General features: G+C 33.6%; 1 protein-coding gene and 1 long non-coding RNA gene across 10 annotated transcripts in view; one reads left to right on the forward strand and one right to left on the reverse strand.

Moving 5' to 3' along the window:
- The window catches only part of ZC3H13 (zinc finger CCCH-type containing 13), an 87213-nt gene that overhangs the window by 36521 nt on the left and 29272 nt on the right, over positions 1–21420 (reverse strand). For 8 of the 9 annotated variants that reach the window (XM_082365260.1, XM_082365265.1, XM_082365264.1 and 5 more), the window contains 3 exons: positions 13124–13263; positions 12379–12539; positions 6908–7105 (listed from right to left, as the gene is read on the reverse strand). The exons of the other annotated variant lie outside the window; for it this stretch is intronic. In XM_082365260.1, the coding sequence (XP_082221386.1) occupies positions 6908–7105; positions 12379–12539; positions 13124–13263 (499 nt within the window). The remainder of the gene's footprint in view (positions 1–6907; positions 7106–12378; positions 12540–13123; positions 13264–21420) is intronic. 9 annotated transcript variants of the gene reach the window in all.
- On the forward strand, positions 13272–16992 carry LOC309615729. Its single transcript, XR_014237027.1, has 2 exons — positions 13272–16465; positions 16502–16992. It is a non-coding gene; the product is annotated as an uncharacterized lncRNA (long non-coding RNA).

The raw sequence follows: 21420 nt of genomic DNA on the forward strand, positions 1-21420 counted from the left end.
TCAAGTCCCTAGTCCGACTTCTCAGACCCAAAATCTCCTCAGCTCAGGCCAAGAAAATGCATGTCAAAGAAGGGAGATTCTTGAAATCGCTGCCACTGTCCTGGAAGTTCGATCCAGTCACAGGTCATTTAACTGTCAGTAGAAAATTACCACCAGATAACACCAAACCACAGCCAGACAGAGACGGATTTTGATAGTGTGGCTGGGCATCTGTTATTTCATTAGTCTCACTACATACCACACCGTCCCACATTTTTACCAGATTAAATTTTTGGCCTTTGTATGCCGTGTTATGCATTTCTGATTGGACCAATTATTAAACAGGGCTAAACTTCCCAACCACCTCCTGCTACTGAAAACCTCCCAGAAGAACAATTTTCCTCTCAAGTCTCTAATTCCATCAAGCATGATAGACAAAGGGTTAAGAGCACAATTTTTAGGAACATAAATACCACTCTAGATTTTGGCTGCAAAACAGGAGCTTTTCTGAGTTCAACAGATTTTCCCAATATCACACCTATAAAAGGGAGTCCAAGCCTTGATCAATTGGACTAAATGTAAATGGCTTTTTTGCCCCCCAATGCAGTTATTTTGATATTTATAAAATGATTTCATTTTTAACACGTCTACCATGAATTCAGTATATTATATAATTATGTTCAGCTATATTACATATTTCTTTAAGTGTCTTAATTTTATATCCCTAGCCTAAATTAGTATTCATGGAAAAATAGTTTTTAGGTCTATAGACAGGGCTCAATTAAATGCAGAAAAAAGACAATGCCTCAGACAAGCAATTCCCAATCTGAATACAAAGGTTCCACATTAATATTAAAAGATTTGCATATCCTTCATGATATTATTTGTGCTAATGTCCACTAATTGGGAAAATATTATAAAAGATATTACAAATTCATCAATGCTTTTAAAGTCTGAATTTTAAAATTACATTATTCTCCTTTTTTCCTTTTAGATGGGATACTGGTATAGTGACTGTATTTTTTTTTTTTAAATATGGTTGATTTACAACATTGTGTGAGTTTCTGGTGTACAGCAAAGTGATTCAGTTATATATATATATTGTGTATATATATATATAGATAGATATAGGTATAGATAGTGATTGTATATTTTTAAGTGTCCTTCTCTTTTAGAGATATATACAGATGAAATGAAATAAGAAGTCTGGGGTTTGCTTCAAAATAACACTGGATGGGAGAGGTGGATAGGGGTACAGATGAAACGATGGATATGAGGGTCATTATACTATTCTATTTTTATGTTGTGAAATGCTCCATAATAATAATGTTAATGTAACATTAACATGTAATTCTTCCATCCTCTATATATAACTGAGTAACACTGGTACACATTTACTCAAGAAACTATCGGGCTTCCCTGGTGGCGCACTGGTTAAGAATCTGCCTGCCAATGCAGGGGTCACGGGTTCGAGCCCTGGTCTGGGAAGATCCCACATGCCGTGGAGCAACTAAGCCCGTGAGCCACAACTACTGAGCCTGCGCGTCTGGAGCCTGTGCTCCACAACAAGAGAGGCCGCAACAGTGAGAGGCCCGCGCATCGTGATGAAGAGTGGCCCCCGCTTGCCGCAACTAGAGAAAGCCCTCGCACAGAAACGAAGACCCAACACAGCCAAAAATAAAGAAAGAAAGAAAGAAACTATCAATTCAGTCTATAGAAATGCTTAGTGCACACGTGGATTCCTCCCTGTCCTGTCCTTCATAGCCACAGCATAAGATTCACCGGTCCAGACCATGGTATTTGAACATGAATGGTAGATAATGAATAAATTAAAGAATTAATCCAATAGGTAATAGTCTTTGTCAAACATCTGAAACATTCTGATTTTAATTATTCAGATGTGTGCAATCACTGAAAGAAAATAAGACTGTCAATTTGGTGGTAATTTGCTTATTCTACTAAGCTGATGTCAACGTCAGTAAGTTTTGAATGATCACATCTGTCTTTAAAATCTGAGGAAGACTCATGCAGGCATTTATACTCCTATCAAGACGTATTCAGGTAATTATAATAAAGTGATTTAGAAAAAAATACAATAACTTACTATGCTCTTAATACTATCTTATTAAACCACAAAATTCTGCATTTTGATTAGTATTTTCATTAAAACATACTACCTATCATAAAACCATATTTAACCAGCAGAATGAACTATATGCACTTGTTAGCTAACTCCTCTGGTTAACTACTATCCAAAAAGTTTCTGTGTTTCCTTAGGCCCTTGTTCTTAAACTACACTAATATACTGGTCGTTCCCAATTCAGCAAAGAATATAGAATACAGATTTTCATTGATAAAGATTATATTAGAGGTCCACTGAAACACTGCTGAAATATCCAGTTTAGGATTATCTAGATACAGTAGGTTAGGAATACTGATACAAAATATTCCCTTCACAAGAGATTTTCTGACTAAATACCTAACTCAAACTTAATTTTCCTGTGAGCTCATCTCTTCTAAAACAAATTACAGAATATAAATGGTTTAGTTGAGTTCCAAGTAATCAAGATTTTGCTGTTTTCTGTACCGAACAGGTCATAGAAAGTTTATTTTTAAAAATATTACGGGAAATTGCTACATTCTCTAAAAGCAGAGTAATAAAATAAATCCATAAGGCACTTTTTTTTTTTTGATAAACAAGTGGTATGCAGGTTTTGATCAATTTTGCATAAATAAATCATTGCTGAGTAAAGTCTACCAGTAAAATCGGAAGACACTGATACAGAATTCCTTTAAGAACTATGGCCTGGAAACTATTCGCTTCAAAAGCAACTACATAACAGAATTTAGTGTTATTCAAATTAACAAATATTCTGGGAAGAGAGTATATTCTTAACTAGGTTGACATGGCCAATAAAGGTTTGGGATGAGAGTACTGAAATCCTCGATGCCAGATTAGTGGCAAAGGCCTAAAGAATAATTAATAACTCTTAAGAATTTTTGGAGAATGGGGAAATCATGAATTTTTCTGAGAGGATATGGACACTCTCCCCCCTCACGAAAACATACACGGGCAAATTTTAACTCACAAATCAGACCTCTAAAATCCAGTAGCTCCTGGTATAGAAAGTTGAAGAACTGAGACACAGAAGACAGGGAAAAGGACTTAAAGTCATAGGATCATGTGGCTTTGTTACATCATTTGTCTCACATGTATGCATATGCATTTGGGAACCACCCTTTAAGAAATGTAAGCAATCCCCTATATCCAATAGGCCTGGCAAGCCTTACTTTACTTGAAGGGAGAAAAACAATTCACATTTGGAAAAATATTATTTTATACACACATGATTACTGTATTACTTCCACCTGTAGTAACAAAGTTTCTGACAAGATTTTTGTTCACTGCTGCATCACCAATGTTTAAAGCAGTGTCCACCACACACTAGGTATTCAGTAACCTAATAAATAATAAATATATTAGCATACTTTCACTTAAGCACAGCACATCCTGATAACCAAAATACTCCCAATAAACCCATTATAACATCTAAATTAATGTTAAACGGCAATTTTCTCCAAAAGGGATTTAGATACTCACCTTTAATTACATACCCCAGAATCTGAAAGCAGTGACAAAGATTCTTAAATATACTGTTTGGCTTTAGAATTATTCTTTATTCACAGTAATGGAGATAAATTAAATTAATGAATCTGCCTTTAAAAAAAAAACACCTGGAAATCAAATCAACTCCTCCTAAATCAAAATGCAACCTTGTCAAATATGGCTTTAGAACTCCAGCGACAATCAGGTACCCATGCAGTCCTTCAGTAATCTGCTGCTTAGTTTCCTTAGACAGAAGAAATAAACCAAGTTCAGATTTTTCTGTACACTGAGCAACAAGTGAATCCTAGGCATACCTTACTGCTCCTGGTAGAGATAGCCAGGGAGAAAAAAATGGAAAATGAAGAATCAACCTCTGTAATATTCAATTCCTCATAATACAAAATGTGTTACCATTTCACTGGTGAACTACCCAGGGATATAAGTTAAGAATCACCTCTCAAAGATTTCTGGGTCAAAATAACACAACAAGAGCACCAAGAACCATTAGAGAAGAATAAAGACTTCTTAAAATGTAAATCAGCAAGAACATTTAACATAATTTATATCTGATTTACATGTCATTTTCAAAAACAAACCTACCAGATTGAATAAGATAAAGAGTGTATTTTAGGAAAATATGTTCAAGAATTATGGATGCTCCAGTTAACCATTTTTTATCGCTCCAATAAGACATAATAATGTTGCTAGGTCCTAGCAACAGCTGACAGAATCATTCTGGTTCTTCTAAGTCACCACAGGGAGGAGAGAAAAAAAAACTGATTCATCTAAATAAGTTAGACAAGATGATGTCTTACCAAGACAAAGAAAGGGCTAAGCTTATCACCAAAATCTTTTTGGGGGAAAAGACTGGGTTTTGTTGAACTTACGTATCATAAAACTATTATCAGCTACTTACTGGATGGATAATTTATCCTGAATGATCGCAACATAAAAAAGGCAATTAAGAAAAGTCCATAGCAAACATCATTCTCAATGGTGAAAGACTGAAAGCTTTTCCTCTAAGGGACAAGGCAAGGATGCCCACTCTCACCACTTCTATTCAACACAGTATTGGAAGTTCTCGCCAGGGCAATTAGTCAAAAAAAATTTAAAAAAGGCATCCAAATTGGAAAGAAAAAAGTAATTATCTCTACTTACAGATGGCATGATCTTATATGTAGAAAATCCTATACATTCCACAACGCAAAACAAACTGTTAGAACTGATAAATGAATTCAGCAAAGTTGCAGGATGCAAAATCAGCACACAAAATCAGTTGTGTTTCTATACAACAATGAACAATCTGAAAAGGAAATTTTAAAAAACAATTCCATCTACAATAGCATAAAAAAGAACAAAATAAAGCATAAAAATTACTTAATGTAAAAAATACTTAGGAATAAACCTAACCAAGGAGGTCAAAGACTTGTACACTGAAAACCACAAAAAACTGCTGAAAGAAATTAAGACACAAATAAACAGAAAGACATTCCATGCTCAAGGACTGGAAGATTTAATACGGTTAAGATGTCCATTATCATCCAAAGAGACCTACAGATTCAATGCAATCCCTATCAAAACCCCAAAGATAGTTTTTGCAGAAATATAAAAATTTATCCCAAATTTATATGGAATTTCAAGGGACCTCAAATAGCCAAAATAATTTCAAAAAGTAATAGCAAAGAGGATTCATGCTTCCTGATTTCAAAATGTATTGTAACGCCACAGTAATCAAAACACTGTGGTACTAGCAGAAAGACAGACAAGCAGACCAAAGGAGTAAAACAGAGCCCAGAAATAAGTCCTTGCATATATGGTCAAATGATCTTCAAGGGTGCCAAGAACATTCAATGGGGAAAGGAGAGTTCCTTCAAGAAACGGTGCTGGGAAAAGTGGTTTTCTACATGCAAAAAATGAAGTTGGACCTTTACCTTACACCACATACAAAAAATTAACACAAAAGGCATTAAAGACTGAAATATAAGATCTAAGACTTTAAAACTCCTACAAAAAAACATAGGGAAAAATCTTCATGACATTGGAGTTGGCAATGATTCTTGGATATGACACCAAAAGCGCAGGCAACAAACATAAAATTGACAAATGGGACTACCTCATACTTTAAAAACTTCTGTGCATCAAAAAACACTATCAAGAGAATGAAAAGGCCACCTATGAAAAGGGAGAAAATATTTGCAAATCATATATCTGATAAGGGGTTAACATCCATAATTATAATGGATTCCTATAATTCAACAACAAAAAGCAAATGGACTCAATTAAAAAATGTATAAAGGATTTAAATAGACATCACTCCAAAGATGATATACAAGTGGCCAAAAAGCAATGAAAAGATGTTCAACATCATCAGTCACCAGCGAAACGCAAATCAAAACCACAGTATCAACTCATACCAGTTAGGATGGCTACTATCCAAAACACAGAAAATAAGTGTTGGTGAGGATGTGAAGAAACTGGAACTCTTGTAAACTGTTAATGGTGTACAGCAGCTGGTATGGAAAACTGTATTAAAGTTCCTCAAAGAATTAAAAATTAAACTACCATATGATCCAGCAATCCCACTTCTGAGTACATTGCCAAACAAACTGAAAGAAGGGTCTTGAAGAGATCTGCACACCCATGTTCATAACAGCACTATTTACAACAGGCAAGAGGTGGAAGCAACCCATACGTTCATCAGCAAATGAATGGATAAACAAAACGTGGTATATAAACAATGGAATATTATTCAGCGTTAAAAAGGAAAGTAATCCTGTTACATGCCACACATGGATGAACCTTGAAGACCTTATGCTAAGTAAAATAAGCCAGTCACAAAAAGACAAAATGATTTCATTTATATGAGGTATCTAAAGGAGTCAAAATCAAAGAAACAGAAAGTAGAATGATGGTTACTATGGACTGGGGAGCCGGGGGATAGGTGGGGGAGTGAAAAGGAGCTGTTTAAGGGTTACAGAGTTTCAGATTTGTAAGATGAAAAGGTTCTGGAGATCTATGTCATGTCACTGTAAATATACTGTATATGCATATATACAGTATATATATATAAAAAACACTACCAAATTGACATTTAAAAATGGTTAAAATTAAGAAATTTTGTTTTTTAAATCATAATGATTTATATTATGTTTTATAAACATATTAACATTGATTGAAGTATTCATATTTCAATATGGTAAATATTAAATACTTATAGTTTAAAAACACTAAATAATCCATTGTAGTAACGCCTAAAAGCTTCTGAATAGTATTTTAGATTCTAAGAAAGTAAGATTATTAAAAATATACAATCCTACTTACCTTGGCTTGTCTCTTTTTTCTCTTTGTCTTTCAAAATCTCGTCCTCTGTCCTTTCCATCTCTTGGTTTTTCTTCTATCCTGTCTTTTACTTTATATTTTTCTTTATATTTTTTCCCCAGAGCAATATCTTCCTGTATAGGAGGGGGTGGGCTAGGAGTACGAGGTCCTTTCTTCTTACTTTGGTTGCTTTTTGAATTCCTGAAGGTAACACAAAGCTATCAGAAGTCTAAAGACTTTTAGAAGGTCAAATAAATATTATTTTCATTTTAACAAAGCACTTTTAAAAAATGGTAGCATTCCTTTCAATAACTTGCCATTTACTATTTTATATACTAGTAATCAATATCAAAAAAAAATAACACAGAAATGAGCAAAGATTTACTTGCTACCTACTTCATTAACACTGCTTATTATATAATTTTAAAGGGTATATTTCTGAGAAAAGATAAGAGGTGAAGTAGGAAGAGATTCTTTCAGGAAGGAAAATATCATAAAATAAAACAACTGCATGAACTGAATTTTTTTTTTTTTTAAAGCTTATAGAAAAGTAGATGAAAAAGTAAAAATCACCTATAATTCCATTACTCAAGGATAGCCAATGTTAACACCTTGGATATATGTCCACACTTTTTCCATGTCTCTTTCCCTTCTTCCCTCCCTGCCACCCCATACGCACAGTCATAATACAATATTTTGTAAAATTTTTTGTACTAAATATAGCATGGGTATCTTTCTATAACAAAAAAGTGGATTTTGATAATTATTCTTATGGACTGTACAGAATTTCCTTTAATAGACATGCTCCATAACTTCTTTAAACAACTTCACATTGGTAAGTTTTTCAGGTGGCTTCCATGTTTTCAGCATTATAAAGAACAATTACATCAACTATAAATGAAACCTTAAGCACTGTTAGTAAATATTCTTTTAAATCTTTGTTTTAAATCTTAAACATTCATTTAAATCTTTTCCAACTCTTAGATTACAGAGATGATCCTTTAAATTTTAGAATTTTGTCTTTCACAGTTAATCTACCTGGGATTGTTTTTTTGCGTCTAGACTATCCTTTTTAATTTGGCATTTAAAAACATTTTATCTAAATGCTGTAACTTTGAGCCCTTACACATTACAAATTGTCTGTCTTTACTTCATACCCCGACAACAGTTTGAGCATTTTGGTGTCATATCCTTTCCCCACAGAGCTCTATAAATATTGTTACAATACTTTGTGGCATTTAGTGTTTTGGATGAAAAGTCCAAAGAGAGTCAATTTCTTTTCCTATGCAGGTTACCCAGCTTTTCTGCCTGTATGCATTATTATATTATTCCTTGCAAGCTAAAAATTTCATCAAGATAAGCGAAGGTTCTCTTTTTTTTAACCTTTTCCATCACTCAGTGTGCTGCTTCAATCTGAAACCTTAGTCTTTTACTCATTTTTTTTTCTATTTTTATTTCATCAATTCTCCATATGACCCAAGTCTCTCTGGTTTGCTTTATTATAGTTACTGCATCTCCTAGATCACGCCTCCATTATTTTACATTATTCCATCTCTCCTTTTGCTTTCAAATATCTTAAAATATTGGAAATATCTTAAATGTGTTTTCAAATTCAGTAAATTTTCTTTAAGTTGCACTCATTCTACTAATATTAAATTTGGCAATCTCTTTATTCTGCTATTTCCAGTTTTAAAAATCATTTTTCATCCAAAATATCTTTGTTCACAGATTGCTTTTATTTTCACGATCAACTGCTATCAACAGATCAATCAATATCCTCTCAAATCATATTAAAATTTTGAATTAATTTCTTATTTAAATTTGTTCCTGTTTTCTGCAATATTGAATGTTCAGTCTGGTACTGAGTTTTTAAGTAGCCCTTTCTCTTCACACATCTGGTAAGTTTTCACCAGCTACTTATTTCACTAGCTATTGATATTTATAAATGACAACTTAAGCCAAAATCCTAGAACTTACTTCCTGTGACCTAGAGTTCTCTAATCCCAAGATGCCTTAGCTGTAAAAAAGGTAATGGATAGTATCTTCCTCAAAATTGCTGGTAAGATTAAAAACAGATAAAAGCAACTGACTCATAGCGGGCATTCAGAAAATTTACCTTAGTCCTTATCCCTACTTTTTATTGTCATAGATAGGGTCAACCATCTAGCAAGTCAGAAATTATTAAAATATGACCAAATCTACTTTTCATCTTTGTCTTCTGCCAAAACGATGATTAGTTACATATCTCACTGCATATTTATGAAGTGACTCCAATTTTTAATGTATTTAACGGATAAGTGATAAATGTCTACATTTCTAAATATTTTTCCACTTAAAAGACACACACTAATCAACAGTTGGTACAGATAGTATCAAAAATTACTTAAAAAACCATTTTCAAGATAAAATGATAGAGAAGTTCTTGACACAAACTGTATTTTCACATTAGTGCCTGTGACAGAAACTAGCTAGGCGTTTACTACACTTTTGTCCTGGCCACACTGTTGAACCATACTGTCTAGACTTTTTTGAAGTTAGATGTGGCCGAATGACCGAGCTCTGGCCAAAAGAATGTGAGTGGAAGTGATGTACACCACTTACAGGCCTAACTAATAAGACTCTCATACTCCAGGTAACTGTAAACTATATAACTAAATAAGTGCAATACTCTAATTTTTTTCTTCACATATTGCATTTTTTGGTGTCCTCAAAAACATAAGAAAGTGAAGCCATGGTCAGAAGGAAGCCTAGGTACTGAAGCTGCATGTATATAAGAGTCACCTATTAATCAGAAACACCCACTTCTTACTTGAGTGATAAATAAACTTCTGTTGTGTTAAATTCACATTCTGGGATTAAGCTACTGTAACAACCAGGATTATGCCAGTACACTCACTAAAGTGCAGAATTTCTTCAAATACCTTAAAAAATATATGTAGTTGTAAAACACAGTTGTGTTACAGATACGGAGTTTGCAAGTAACTTCCAACAGAATGGGCCAAAATTGATTTTGTGCATGCGGAAGTCAACAAGATCTTTCAACATATTTTTTTAAGTCAAATGATTATCCTTTAGTGGCAAAGAGCCCACTTCCTATATACGGCACACAACTCAATTATCTACTTCTATCACGTTTAAAGCCTTTCTCTCTCTCCCCCCAAAACTTATTTCTTTTGAATAGCTTTTGACATACTTCACATATCTCAGCTTAAAGCTGTCCATCAGGCTCTCTCTCACAATAAATGTCTAAGAAAACTGCCAATTTTCACGGAGAAGTCTGAGTCTTAATTTGTCTGTGATTATCTCTGCCTACTCAATATGATAACCACGTAAAACCAAAGAATTTGTTTACCTGACTGTCACCTCAGTTGATTTACTGGCATTGGCTGCAACATTCCACTGAATTTTAACTGAAATTTCAATCCTTAACTTGTTGAATGTATTCAAACAGTTTATAGTATGATCCACAATGTAACTAAAAGTTGATGATCTGACCCACTCTAGGCAATGTAAACTGCACGACTACAGAAATGCTATACCCAATTCAATGATTTCTTTGTACCTTTAATGTACTGTTCTCCAGATCCTTCTGCTTCTATTATTAAATTAATGGTGCATCTTAAAGTCAATATCTTATAACACAGAAATATAGTACTTAAATCAGTGTAATTATTCATGCTCAATATTCATCAAAGGATAAGTGAGTTACTAACGAAGCAGTAAGAGAAGACTCCATGAAAACGAACAGGATGAAACTAACCCTTCATCTAAACAGTCATAGAAACTTTCTTTGAAGAGATTAAGTTTTGAAGATTTTATAAATATTTAGAAAGGATTAGAAAATGAAAAGGAGTATTTCTGGTATGCCGGCGGTTTTTTGAGAAATGAATGGAATTGAGGGAAAGTTATATAATTGGTTAGTCAAAAGAATAAAGAGCAAGTGGGGTAAATCATATCACTCTATAGTTCAACTTCTTTCATATCCCTTTATTCAATCTTAGGAGCAAAGGAGAGAATCAAGTCAACTTTACAGAGTGCCTTATTACAATACAAAGCTCTTTGCAGAGTAGGTGCTGTGGGGAGATAGAACAGTGAACCATCAAGATTGCAATCTTCAAGGAGCTTAAATTTAATAGAGGTTGTAAAACATGCGTGCCACAGCTAAAATATAATGCAAATAGCAATTAGTATTAAGTGAGAGGTATAAATAAAATCTGATATATAAAGGGAACAGAAATTATGTTCAGTAAGGAGAAATGGGAAAACTTAATGGAAAGACAGAATTTGAGCTAGACACTGAAGGACTGAAGGTGATGAGTGTAGGAAGAAGGCTGGATGAAAATATGGACAAGAGTGGAAAGATCAAAGTATGAATGCTATTCTAAAAAATCTGAATTTCAGTCAACAGAATGGAAAACTACTGAGTTTTTCAATGGCATAATAAATTAATTGGAATTGTTATTTTAAGATTTCTCTCACAACATCTGTAAAGTGAAGGGTTAGGGCAGCTGAATGAAAATGTTTATATGTGTGGCAGAATGGACACTAGATAAAGTAAATAGAGTTAGTAGGATGATATAATAAACTAGGTAAAAAGTAAATGGAATCTAGAAGGAGACAACTATGAGTTTCATTATGGGTTCAAATAGACAGTTGCCAACTGATCAAATATTGGGAAGAGGTTTTTAGTTCAGCCTTTTTCTTAAATAATAAATTAATGTATGTCCTTTAATAAAATTTAAATAGTCCATAGTGACATTAAATGAAAAGGTATCTCCTGCCTTATTCTCAACCCCTCAGTGTAATTTATTTCTATCTTTATTCTTTCAATTGACTACTACAATAATTCTAAATAATATATTCCTGCTTCATACATACTATAAAGAATTTAATCTCTTGATCATGTACACAAGGAGACAAGAAGAATGTTCATTGTGCATAATTTGTAATAGCTAAAACCTGGAATCAACTTAAATGTTCAACAAAAGAAAAGTAGATAAATACATAAATACTAATATGAAAGAACTACAGCTACATATATCAATATAGATAAATGTAACAAAATGCTAAGTGAAAAAGTAAGTTGCAGAAGAAAAGTTAGATCTATATTAAGATTAAATAGATGAAAGTAATACTATATATTGTAAGATAATACATATTATGGAAGTATAAACACACATGCATAGGTATCATAAACAACAAATTCAAGAGGGAAGGACCAGAAATATAGCTGTTTATTTCTTAAAAAATAAAAAGCTCTGAAGCATATATAGATGTGACACAGACCTTTGCTTTATTGTTCTCTATAATTTTCTTTTAAATGGAAACTTTTCACACTTTTTTCTTAGAAAAAAAAAGTTTACATTAAATACTGAATGTATTAAAAGTATCTTTATGTAATTACCAAGTAATTCTTTTGAATATCACTTCAGAAAAAGCTATTTCATTCTGGCACTATTTATCACCCTACTGACCTCTGCTGGTCCAGCAAGGGGGAAGATACTGCAGTTGTCTTCCTGTCTTTCTTGCTAGTTGAAGATGACGACTTAGGGCTTGATTTTCGCTTTGGAGATTTGCTAGACTTCCTTAGAGAAGGTGATGGAGATAACTTTGATCTAACCACTTCTGGTGAAACCTTCCAAAAGAATTCAGTAACTCAATTCAGAAACTCTTCCAATCATGGTTGTTATAATCAGACAACAAAGCACGTGTTTTTAAATTATACCAAACTTCAGATGAAGTATTAAGTGTTATGATAGCCACCACATATTAATATTAGTCTGGCTCCTGAACCTATGCTGTTAACCAATACTAACTGCCTCAACATAACACTAATATCAATAAAGCAAACTAAAACTATGAAATTTCAAAATCTCCTCAGAAAAAACACAAATTATATTCAAATATATTGTATCTTTCTACTCTTTAAAAAAGAAACAAGTATTCTAGAAATAGCATGGGCCTAAAAACCAGATGTATATAGATTCAAGTCCCATTTTACATTAGCTGGTGAGTCCAGGCAACAGACACTCAGTTTTGTTTATCTATTCAATAACAAATATATGTCCTATTTATCTAATAGAGAAATGTGAAGATTAATTAACATATGTGAAGTATTGATATCCTAATACAACTTAAGATGTAGCAAGCAGCTAATGAGTTCTCTGATCAATACTCATTTTGATGTTAATTACTAACATATTTCAATAAATAGCATACCTCCTTTTTAATAATAATTTCTTCTCTTTTCTCCATGTTTTCTTGTTCCAGCTTCATTAATTCCCTCTGTATCTTTTGACGCTTCATTTCCAATGACAACTCATGAACATAATCATAATTAATATCTCCATTGTCAGAATCTTTAAAATAAAAATTCTATTACTTGTCAGAAACTATTAAAATTATCTATACCAAAAATCAGAGAAAAGTTTTCAACTATTTTTTATACAAATTAAAATGGTAGATTCTTTAACAAGAACAACATACTTCAAAAAGATAAAAGAAATATATACTGTTTCTATAAAGAATTAAAATCAATATGGCTAATTTCTTTATGAAAACAAACATTTCTAAGGTTCCTGGGTTTTCTGGAAGTGATTTTGGGCTGTTTGGGTTTTTGGTTAGGAGATGGAATTTTTTAAAGATACAATTAGAACACTCAGCTATAAATTCTAAGCATTAAAGACACCAAAGCCTTCAATATTTCATGCTGCATATGGTATGATTCATTATCTTCTTCATTTTCTTAAAGACTTGTTAGTATTAAATTAAGGTCACATTAGGAGTGCAATACTGTTTCCACAGTTTTGTTGCTTTTTAAAAATTAATATCCTAACTGATTTGCATCTAAAAATAAAGTTAAATAATTTTAATACTAATGTGTACATGAGCTAATTTCTGAAGGATCTATAACATTTTCATTATAAGTGATTTGTACTAGTTTCTTAGACTAGAACTGTCCATCTCTTCAATGGATCTGATAGCATGTATCTAATTTCTGTTCATCCTTTCCAATGAAAAGAATCCGAGGGTTGGTTTGGGCGGGGGAAGAGTGGTGTGCAGAACTATTTCATTACAACATGTAGTTTTCAGAGGCTCCTGGCACTGCTACCTATTTGCTAGTAATGCCACAAGCCTGGAGGAGGAAATGTCACTGACTTCTATTCTAACACATGAACACACTGGGCTTGACTGATTATAAAGTGAGGTGCCTTCTCAAGCCATACTTTTAGCACTTAAGATCATCACTTCTTAACCTGGGGTAGAGAAATAAAATGAAGAACTAAAAAACAATAAAGATAAGGAGTCCTACTTGATTGCTTACAGAACAAAAAAAACGGATATCATTGTCATGTACAGGTAAATACATTAGAACGAAAACTATCCATTCATGCTTGGGGACTAAGAGGGTAATTATATATCTTATTATCTGTGTCACAAAACTTGATTACTCATCTTATATTGGTGTATGATGATAATTTCTCAGTAAATACATAACATTGACTAAATCATGCTTTTCAGTCAGCAAGCAATTACTAAATATTTATGGGCATGTAGTTTTTACTAGATAAAATAATTAAAGATACTGAATTTAATTAAATGAATAGTGGTTATCTCTAGTTACGATTTTACACTCCGTTGAGACACTTTACATCAGTGAATAGTAGGGTTCGATGATCTGGTTGTTGTGTTCTTAAATTATTAACAGATAAAATTTCATTACTAAATACTAAGGGTAAAACAAAGGAAAGGGTAATTAATTGAGAAGAATGATTTACAGTGTTTCTGAAGGTATTATCAATAATGTTCTGCTCATCTAAAAACTGCTATCTGAATATCACCCATACAGAACACATGTAAAAAAATGACAAATTGGCTTTCGGTCTTTAATCCCTAACCACTCAACCAAGGGGGAAGTGGGGGTACGGAGAGACCTGAGCAGTTAAAATATATGTCGAAGTCAAGGTACTATAGCTAATATATTTTGCTTAGAGGGAAAGCTCTCAAGTCTTTACTCAGAAACTACTTATTCTAACTTTATGCATATCTGTTATAATCAAACGTAAGATGTTTTCCCAATCTATAAGAGATGGGCTATGAAGTAGGCATAATGCAACTGATAGTATGACAAAAGAAGAAAAATCACAAAGCACAAAACATTAGGATAGGACTCAAAAATAGAGTCTGAGGAGGGGAGGGATAAATTGGGAGATTGGGACTGACATATACACCCTATTATATATAAAATAGATAACTAATAATCTGCTGTATAGCACAGGGAACTCTACTCAATACTCTGTAATGGCTTACATGGGAAAAGAATACTAAAAAAAAAAAAAAAAAGAGTGGATATAGGTATATGTATAACTGAATCACTTTGCTGTACACCTGAAACTAACACAACATTGTAAATCAACTATACTCCAATAAAAATTAAAAAAAAAAAGGAGTCTGAAACCATTTAATAAGTTTAGAAAATGTCTCTCATATCTTACAGCTTAAGGTTATCATTACAATTACCTAGGAATCATCTATAAGAATCAGCTGTTGTAAGTCATCAGGAAAATATTAAATATAATTAGAATGGCACATTTAACAGGCAGAGATTTTTTAAGACTATATAACAAAAATACATGCAGTACATAAGGTTGACATTCTTTATATATAAAGAACTCTTACTAATTAAAAGAACAGGCAAAGGACATGAACAGATATAAACACAAAAAGAAATGCAAGTGATATATAAATAAGCCTTTTTCATGTATTAAAGAGCCATTTTTTTTCCTAATTATAATATTTGGTACTGGCAAAGGTACAGATAACAGGCATGTTCATTCTTTGGAGGTAGCAATGTAAACTAATATTTCTAGCCTGGAAAATAATTTGGCAGTATGGGTAAAAGCTTTAAGAACATTCATACCCTTTAATACGACAATTTTACTTTCAACAATCTACTGTATGCAAGTAATCATATTCAATAGATATAAAAATAAGCCTTTATATTTATACTCTTCTACACACATTGTCCCAAAGATTTTTCCATGTCATACACAAAGGTAAAACACCTTCATTTTAACATCTGCAAAGCATTTCATGATATGAACATATCATAGTTTAACCGTTTTCCTTCTGACATTTACTTTGTTTTCAATAGTTTGCTATTATAAACAAGACTTCAATGAACATTTTGATACCTACCTTAGTTCACAGGAGCAAGTATTTTTTTAGAACAAACTAGATTTGCTGGACAAAAGATAAGTATGATTTTTATTTTTAATATTGCCAAATTATACTCCAAAACAGCTTTACCAATGTAAACTTCCACTTGATAATACTAGTATTTTTCATTTCTGCCAATCTGATGGGTGAAGAATGCTATCTCTATTTTCACTGGCATTTCCCTGTAGTAAGGCTGAGCATTTCTATTTCCTCTATGAATTTCATAACCAATTTTGGTTTTTTTCCCCCATTTTCCAACTGGACTATCTTTTTCTTATATATTTGTGGAACTTCATTATAAGTTTATACAGTGCTTTTATTATATGGTTACACATTACACATGTCAAATACTTTCTTATAGTGATCTATTTTTAATAGATCCCTTCCATGTTTAGTTACACAAAAAAATTAAATCCTTATATAATCAAATCTTTTATAGCTTCTGGATTTTATGCTTTATTTTAGGAGGATGTACGTACCACCAAGATTGCCAAAATATGTTCATACATTTTCTCCTCTACTGAAATGATACTTTTGCTTTTTATATTACTACACTGGTCCTTATGGTAAACAAATATGATAAGTTTAGGGAACCAAATAAAAACAAAGACTTGGGAGTGGGGAGCTGGAAACACAGAAAGCAATTGGATAATGAAAAGTTTTGTAGGTACAAAAGAATTTGTACTTGATCCTCAAGGCAATGGGAAATCAGAGAATTTTAAATAGGGGAATGAAATGAACCAATTTATTCTTTTAAAAGCTCACTCTAACTCAGAGAATGAGAGAGAGATTTGCAATACATATATCTGATGAAGATCTCATATTCAGAATATATAAAGAATACTCAACAATTAAAAAAAACAGTAACACAATAAAACAGTAGGCAAAAGGCAAGAATAGAGTTTATAAAACAGGTTGTACAATGGCCAATAAATGTGAAAAAGTTCTCAATTTCATTACTCATTAGGGAAATGCACACTAAAACCACAAAAAGATACTACCACACACCTCCAGAATGGCTAAGATGAAAAAGGCAAAAAACAACAGAGAAAGGAGAATCATTTTTGACTTGACATTATCTACTAAAGATGAACATATGAAAACTCCATGGCCCAGCCCTACTCCCAAGCATAAACTCAAGGGAAATGGGTACATGTTTACCAAAGATATGATTAGGAATAGTAACAGCAACTTATTCATAACAGCCCCAAACTAGAAATTACTCAAATGTTTATCCACAGTAGAATGAATAAATTATGGTATATTCAGTGAAATACTATGTACCAGTAAGAATTAATGAACTATAACTATACGCAATAATCTCACAGACATATTGTAAGCAAAAGAAGCTAAGCAGGGACTTCCCTGGTGGCACAGTGGTTAAGAATCCACTTGCCAATGCAGGGAACACGGGTTCGAGCCCTGGTCTGGGAAGATCCCACATGCTGCAGAGCAACTACGCCCATGTGCCACAACTACTGAGCCTGCGCTCTAGAGCCCACGAGCCACAACTGCTGAAGCCCGCGTGCCACAACTGCTGAAGCCCGCGCGCCTGGAGCCTGTGCTCCGCAACAAGAGAAGCCACCGCGATGAGAAGCCCGCACACCACAACGAAGAGTAGTCCCCGCTCACCACAACTAGAGAAAGCCCGCGCGCAGCAACAAAGACCCAACGCAGCCAAAAATTAAATAAATAAATAAATAAATTTATTAAAAAATAAAAAGAAGCTAAGCACAAAAAGAGTACATGCTATAGGTTCTACTTATATAGGGCTCAAAAACAGACAAAACTAATCCATGGTGGCAGAAAATCAGAACAACAGTTATCTTTGGGAGATGGGGGCTGGGAGGCAGTAACTGGAAAGGGAGTACAAGGGGGCTTATGGGATACTAAGAATTTTCTATTTATTGATGGGTGCTGGTTATACAAGGCTGTTCTGTTCATGAAAATTCAGTAAGCTGTACACATGAATCATGTACTCTTCTGAACATATTATTATACTTCAGTAAAAAAAATTTTTGTGAAGAGTATTCTGCCTTTAAGTGAAGAATGATTTAGGAGACAAGGCTAATCTCAAGGCATGAGGTTAGAAGGTTATTTAGTAAAATATATTTATAGGCAACAAATATCTTAAGAACTAGAATATTAGTAGTAATGTAGAGAAACAGATGGTTCTGAAAGACATTCAGTAGATAGAAATGTTCAGAATTCCATAAATGTCTGGGTTGAGGGGAAAATGTAGTATCAACAATGACTCTCAGAAAAGGGAACTCTCTTGCACTGTTGCTGGGAATGTAAACTGATACAGCCACTATGGAGAACAGTATGGAGGTTCCTTAAAAAACTAAAAACAGAACTACCATATGACCCAGCAATCCCACTACTGGGCATATACCCTGAGAAAACCATAATTCAAAAAGACACATGCACCCCAGTGTTCACTGCAGCTCTATTTACAACAGACAGGTCATGGAAGCAACCTAAATGCCCATCGACAGATGAATGGATAAACAAGACAGATGAATGGATAAACCATAATTCAAAAAGACACATGCACCCCAGTGTTCACTGCAGCACTATTTACAATAGCCAGGTCATGGAAGCAACCTAAATGCCCATCAATAGATGAATGGATAAACATATATAAAATGGAATGTTACTCAGCCATAAAAAGGAATGAAATTGGGTCATTTGTAGGGACGTGGATGGACCTCGAGACTGTCATACAGAGTGAAGTAAGTTAGAAAGAGAAAAACAAATATTAAAAAAAAAACAAATATTAACGCTTATATGTGGGATCTAGAAAAATGGTACAGATGAACCGGTTTGCAAGGAAGAAACAGAGACACTGACGTAGAGACAAACGTATGGACACTAAGGGGGGAAAGCAGGGATGGGATGAATTGGGAGACTGGGATTGATATATATACACTAATATGTATAAAGTAGATAACTAATTAAAAAAAAAACAAAAAATGAAACAATGACTCTCAGGCTTTTGGGAAACCAGTAGGAAAGTGGTGCTCTTAAGATATGGGACTCAGGTGGAGACATCCAGTTGGTAGATGCCTCAATTAAGAGCTCCAGATATTGGAGTCATTAATACACAGATGTTAATGATGCCCTGGGAGCATGATTTCATCTGGACAGAAGAATGGAAAATGAGAAAAAAAGAAGTCTTGGTAAAGGGGAAACAACTAAAAATTTTAGAAGCTGCTTCTAGAGACAAGTGGTTCTCAAAGAGTAGTCTGAGGACTCCTAAGGATTCCCAAGACAATTTCTAGAGTTCCAGGAGATCAAAAATATTTCTATAATACTACGTTATTTGCCTGGTTTACTCACTCTCTCTTGAGTGTACAGTGGAGTTTTCCAGAAGTCACATGATATGTGATATCAGTAACAGACTGAATGCAGAAGCAGATATGAAAATCTAGAGGTTTTTCGTTAAGCCAGTTAAGAGTTTACTTTAAGAAGTTAAAAAGATTTTCAGGGAGTTTCCTGGTGGTCTTGTGGTTAGGATTTGGCGCGTTCTCTGCCATGGCCCAGGTTCAATCCCTGGTTGGGGAACTGATCCCGCAAGCCTAGTGGTGTAGCCAAAAAAAAAACCCAAAAATGTGCAAAAACATGTAAAACATTGCCACCTCCTCCAATTTCTATTTTTGCTTTGCAAAGCATAGCTATTTTCCATAAAAGTATATGTTAGGTTTACTGCTGTCATTGTTAAATAAATTAATAAATATTTCAAAATGTTCTCAGAACCAATTTCTAATACGGAGACTACTGAAACAGATAATCCACAAAACAAAAGTTCTTTGGGGTCCATAAAAAGAGTGAAAAGTGTCCTGAGACTGAAAAGTTTGACAACTACTCATACAGATCAACTTCTTCTGAGTCTAGCTAAAACTGCTATTCACTTTAGATTGAAAATGCAGAAGGTAAACATATTAAATGAGCTCAGTCTAACTCCATGCTTCAGTATTCCTTAAAACAGGAAAACCATAGAGATACACAACAATCAGAACCTCAAGAGAAAGAGTAAGAAATAGCAATGTATTTTGTATGTAAAACTACTATAAGAGACATTTACTCACCTTTTAAAAGAATTTCACGTAAAAAGCCTCTTGTAGTAAAATCACTTTCATTTTTTAAAGATGATAGTCTGAGCAAAGCCTTGGGAATCAACATTTAAGGGATAGAGAGCATACAAGGAGCCTCTATGTAAGACCAAAGGGCTTCAACAGGAGAACAGAAAACCTGACAAATGACAGATGGAAGCCAAGGGGAAAGTGTTTCAAGAAGACAGGGGCTCTGGGATGTGTCACATGCTGCAGAAAGGTTATAGAAGAAGGAGACAAGTACGTCTCCTTTTATTTAGCAAAGAGGAGGTTACTGTGACCTTAAAGAACAGTTTTAGTGAAGACAAGGGTGAGAAGACTGAATAAATATGAGGTGAAAAAGTAGAATTTGGTTGTAAAGTAGGAATAAGCAGGGTGATGGCTCAAAATAATATGGGGAAAAGAGAAAATGTGCCAAGATGGATGTTAAAGCTGTAAAAGAGAATGCAAAATAAATGAATGAGACTGCAGAGGCGGGAGGAAATCAGGGCAATAGAACCTTATGCAGCAGGAGGGAGGCCCCTTGTAAAGAAAAAGAGGGAAGTAAAAAAGTTTAGATGTGAATGAAAGACTAGTTTATAGGTGTGGTGGCAGGAAGTTGAAAGAGTTTGTGGATAAAGAATTCCATCATCTCTGTGTTGTAAATAGCAAGCAGGAGAAAGGGGCTGGAAGGTTTGAGATTTAAGGAGTTGGAGATTTAAGGAGAGGGTTTGAAAGAGCTACTATGAAGAAAAGGAGCAAACTAACTTAGGCTTTTCTGAACCTTTAAAATGGTCAACAATTAGCATGCATTATTGTAATGGGAATAGAAGTTTCTATTTTGAAAAATAAGCAGCCAATATATTTCAGAATGTATTTTATACAAAAATAAAATGAAAAAAAATGTTGAGTGTGTTAAGAGTTAATCCCTTAGAATTTAGGAAAAGTTAGCCATTCATCCTTGAACAGTTAAGGCTTGTAATATTTTATTTACTGCTATTTTATAGGAGGTATTAGATTTATTTATGAAGTCCCATGAAGTAATCATAGAGAAGTTTCCTACTTGTTCTTAGAAGCAATGTTTTAACAGACAATACTGTATAAAGATGGAATGGATTTCCTTAAAAAGTACTGACGTTCAAATTACTGGACAGCCATTTAAGGTACTTTTCAAGTACTAGTCTGTAAGTTTTCAGAGGTAGT

The sequence above is a fragment of the Balaenoptera borealis genome, assembly GCF_965194805.1.
Source record: "Balaenoptera borealis genome assembly, chromosome: 18".
Classification (NCBI taxonomy): domain Eukaryota; kingdom Metazoa; phylum Chordata; class Mammalia; order Artiodactyla; family Balaenopteridae; genus Balaenoptera; species Balaenoptera borealis.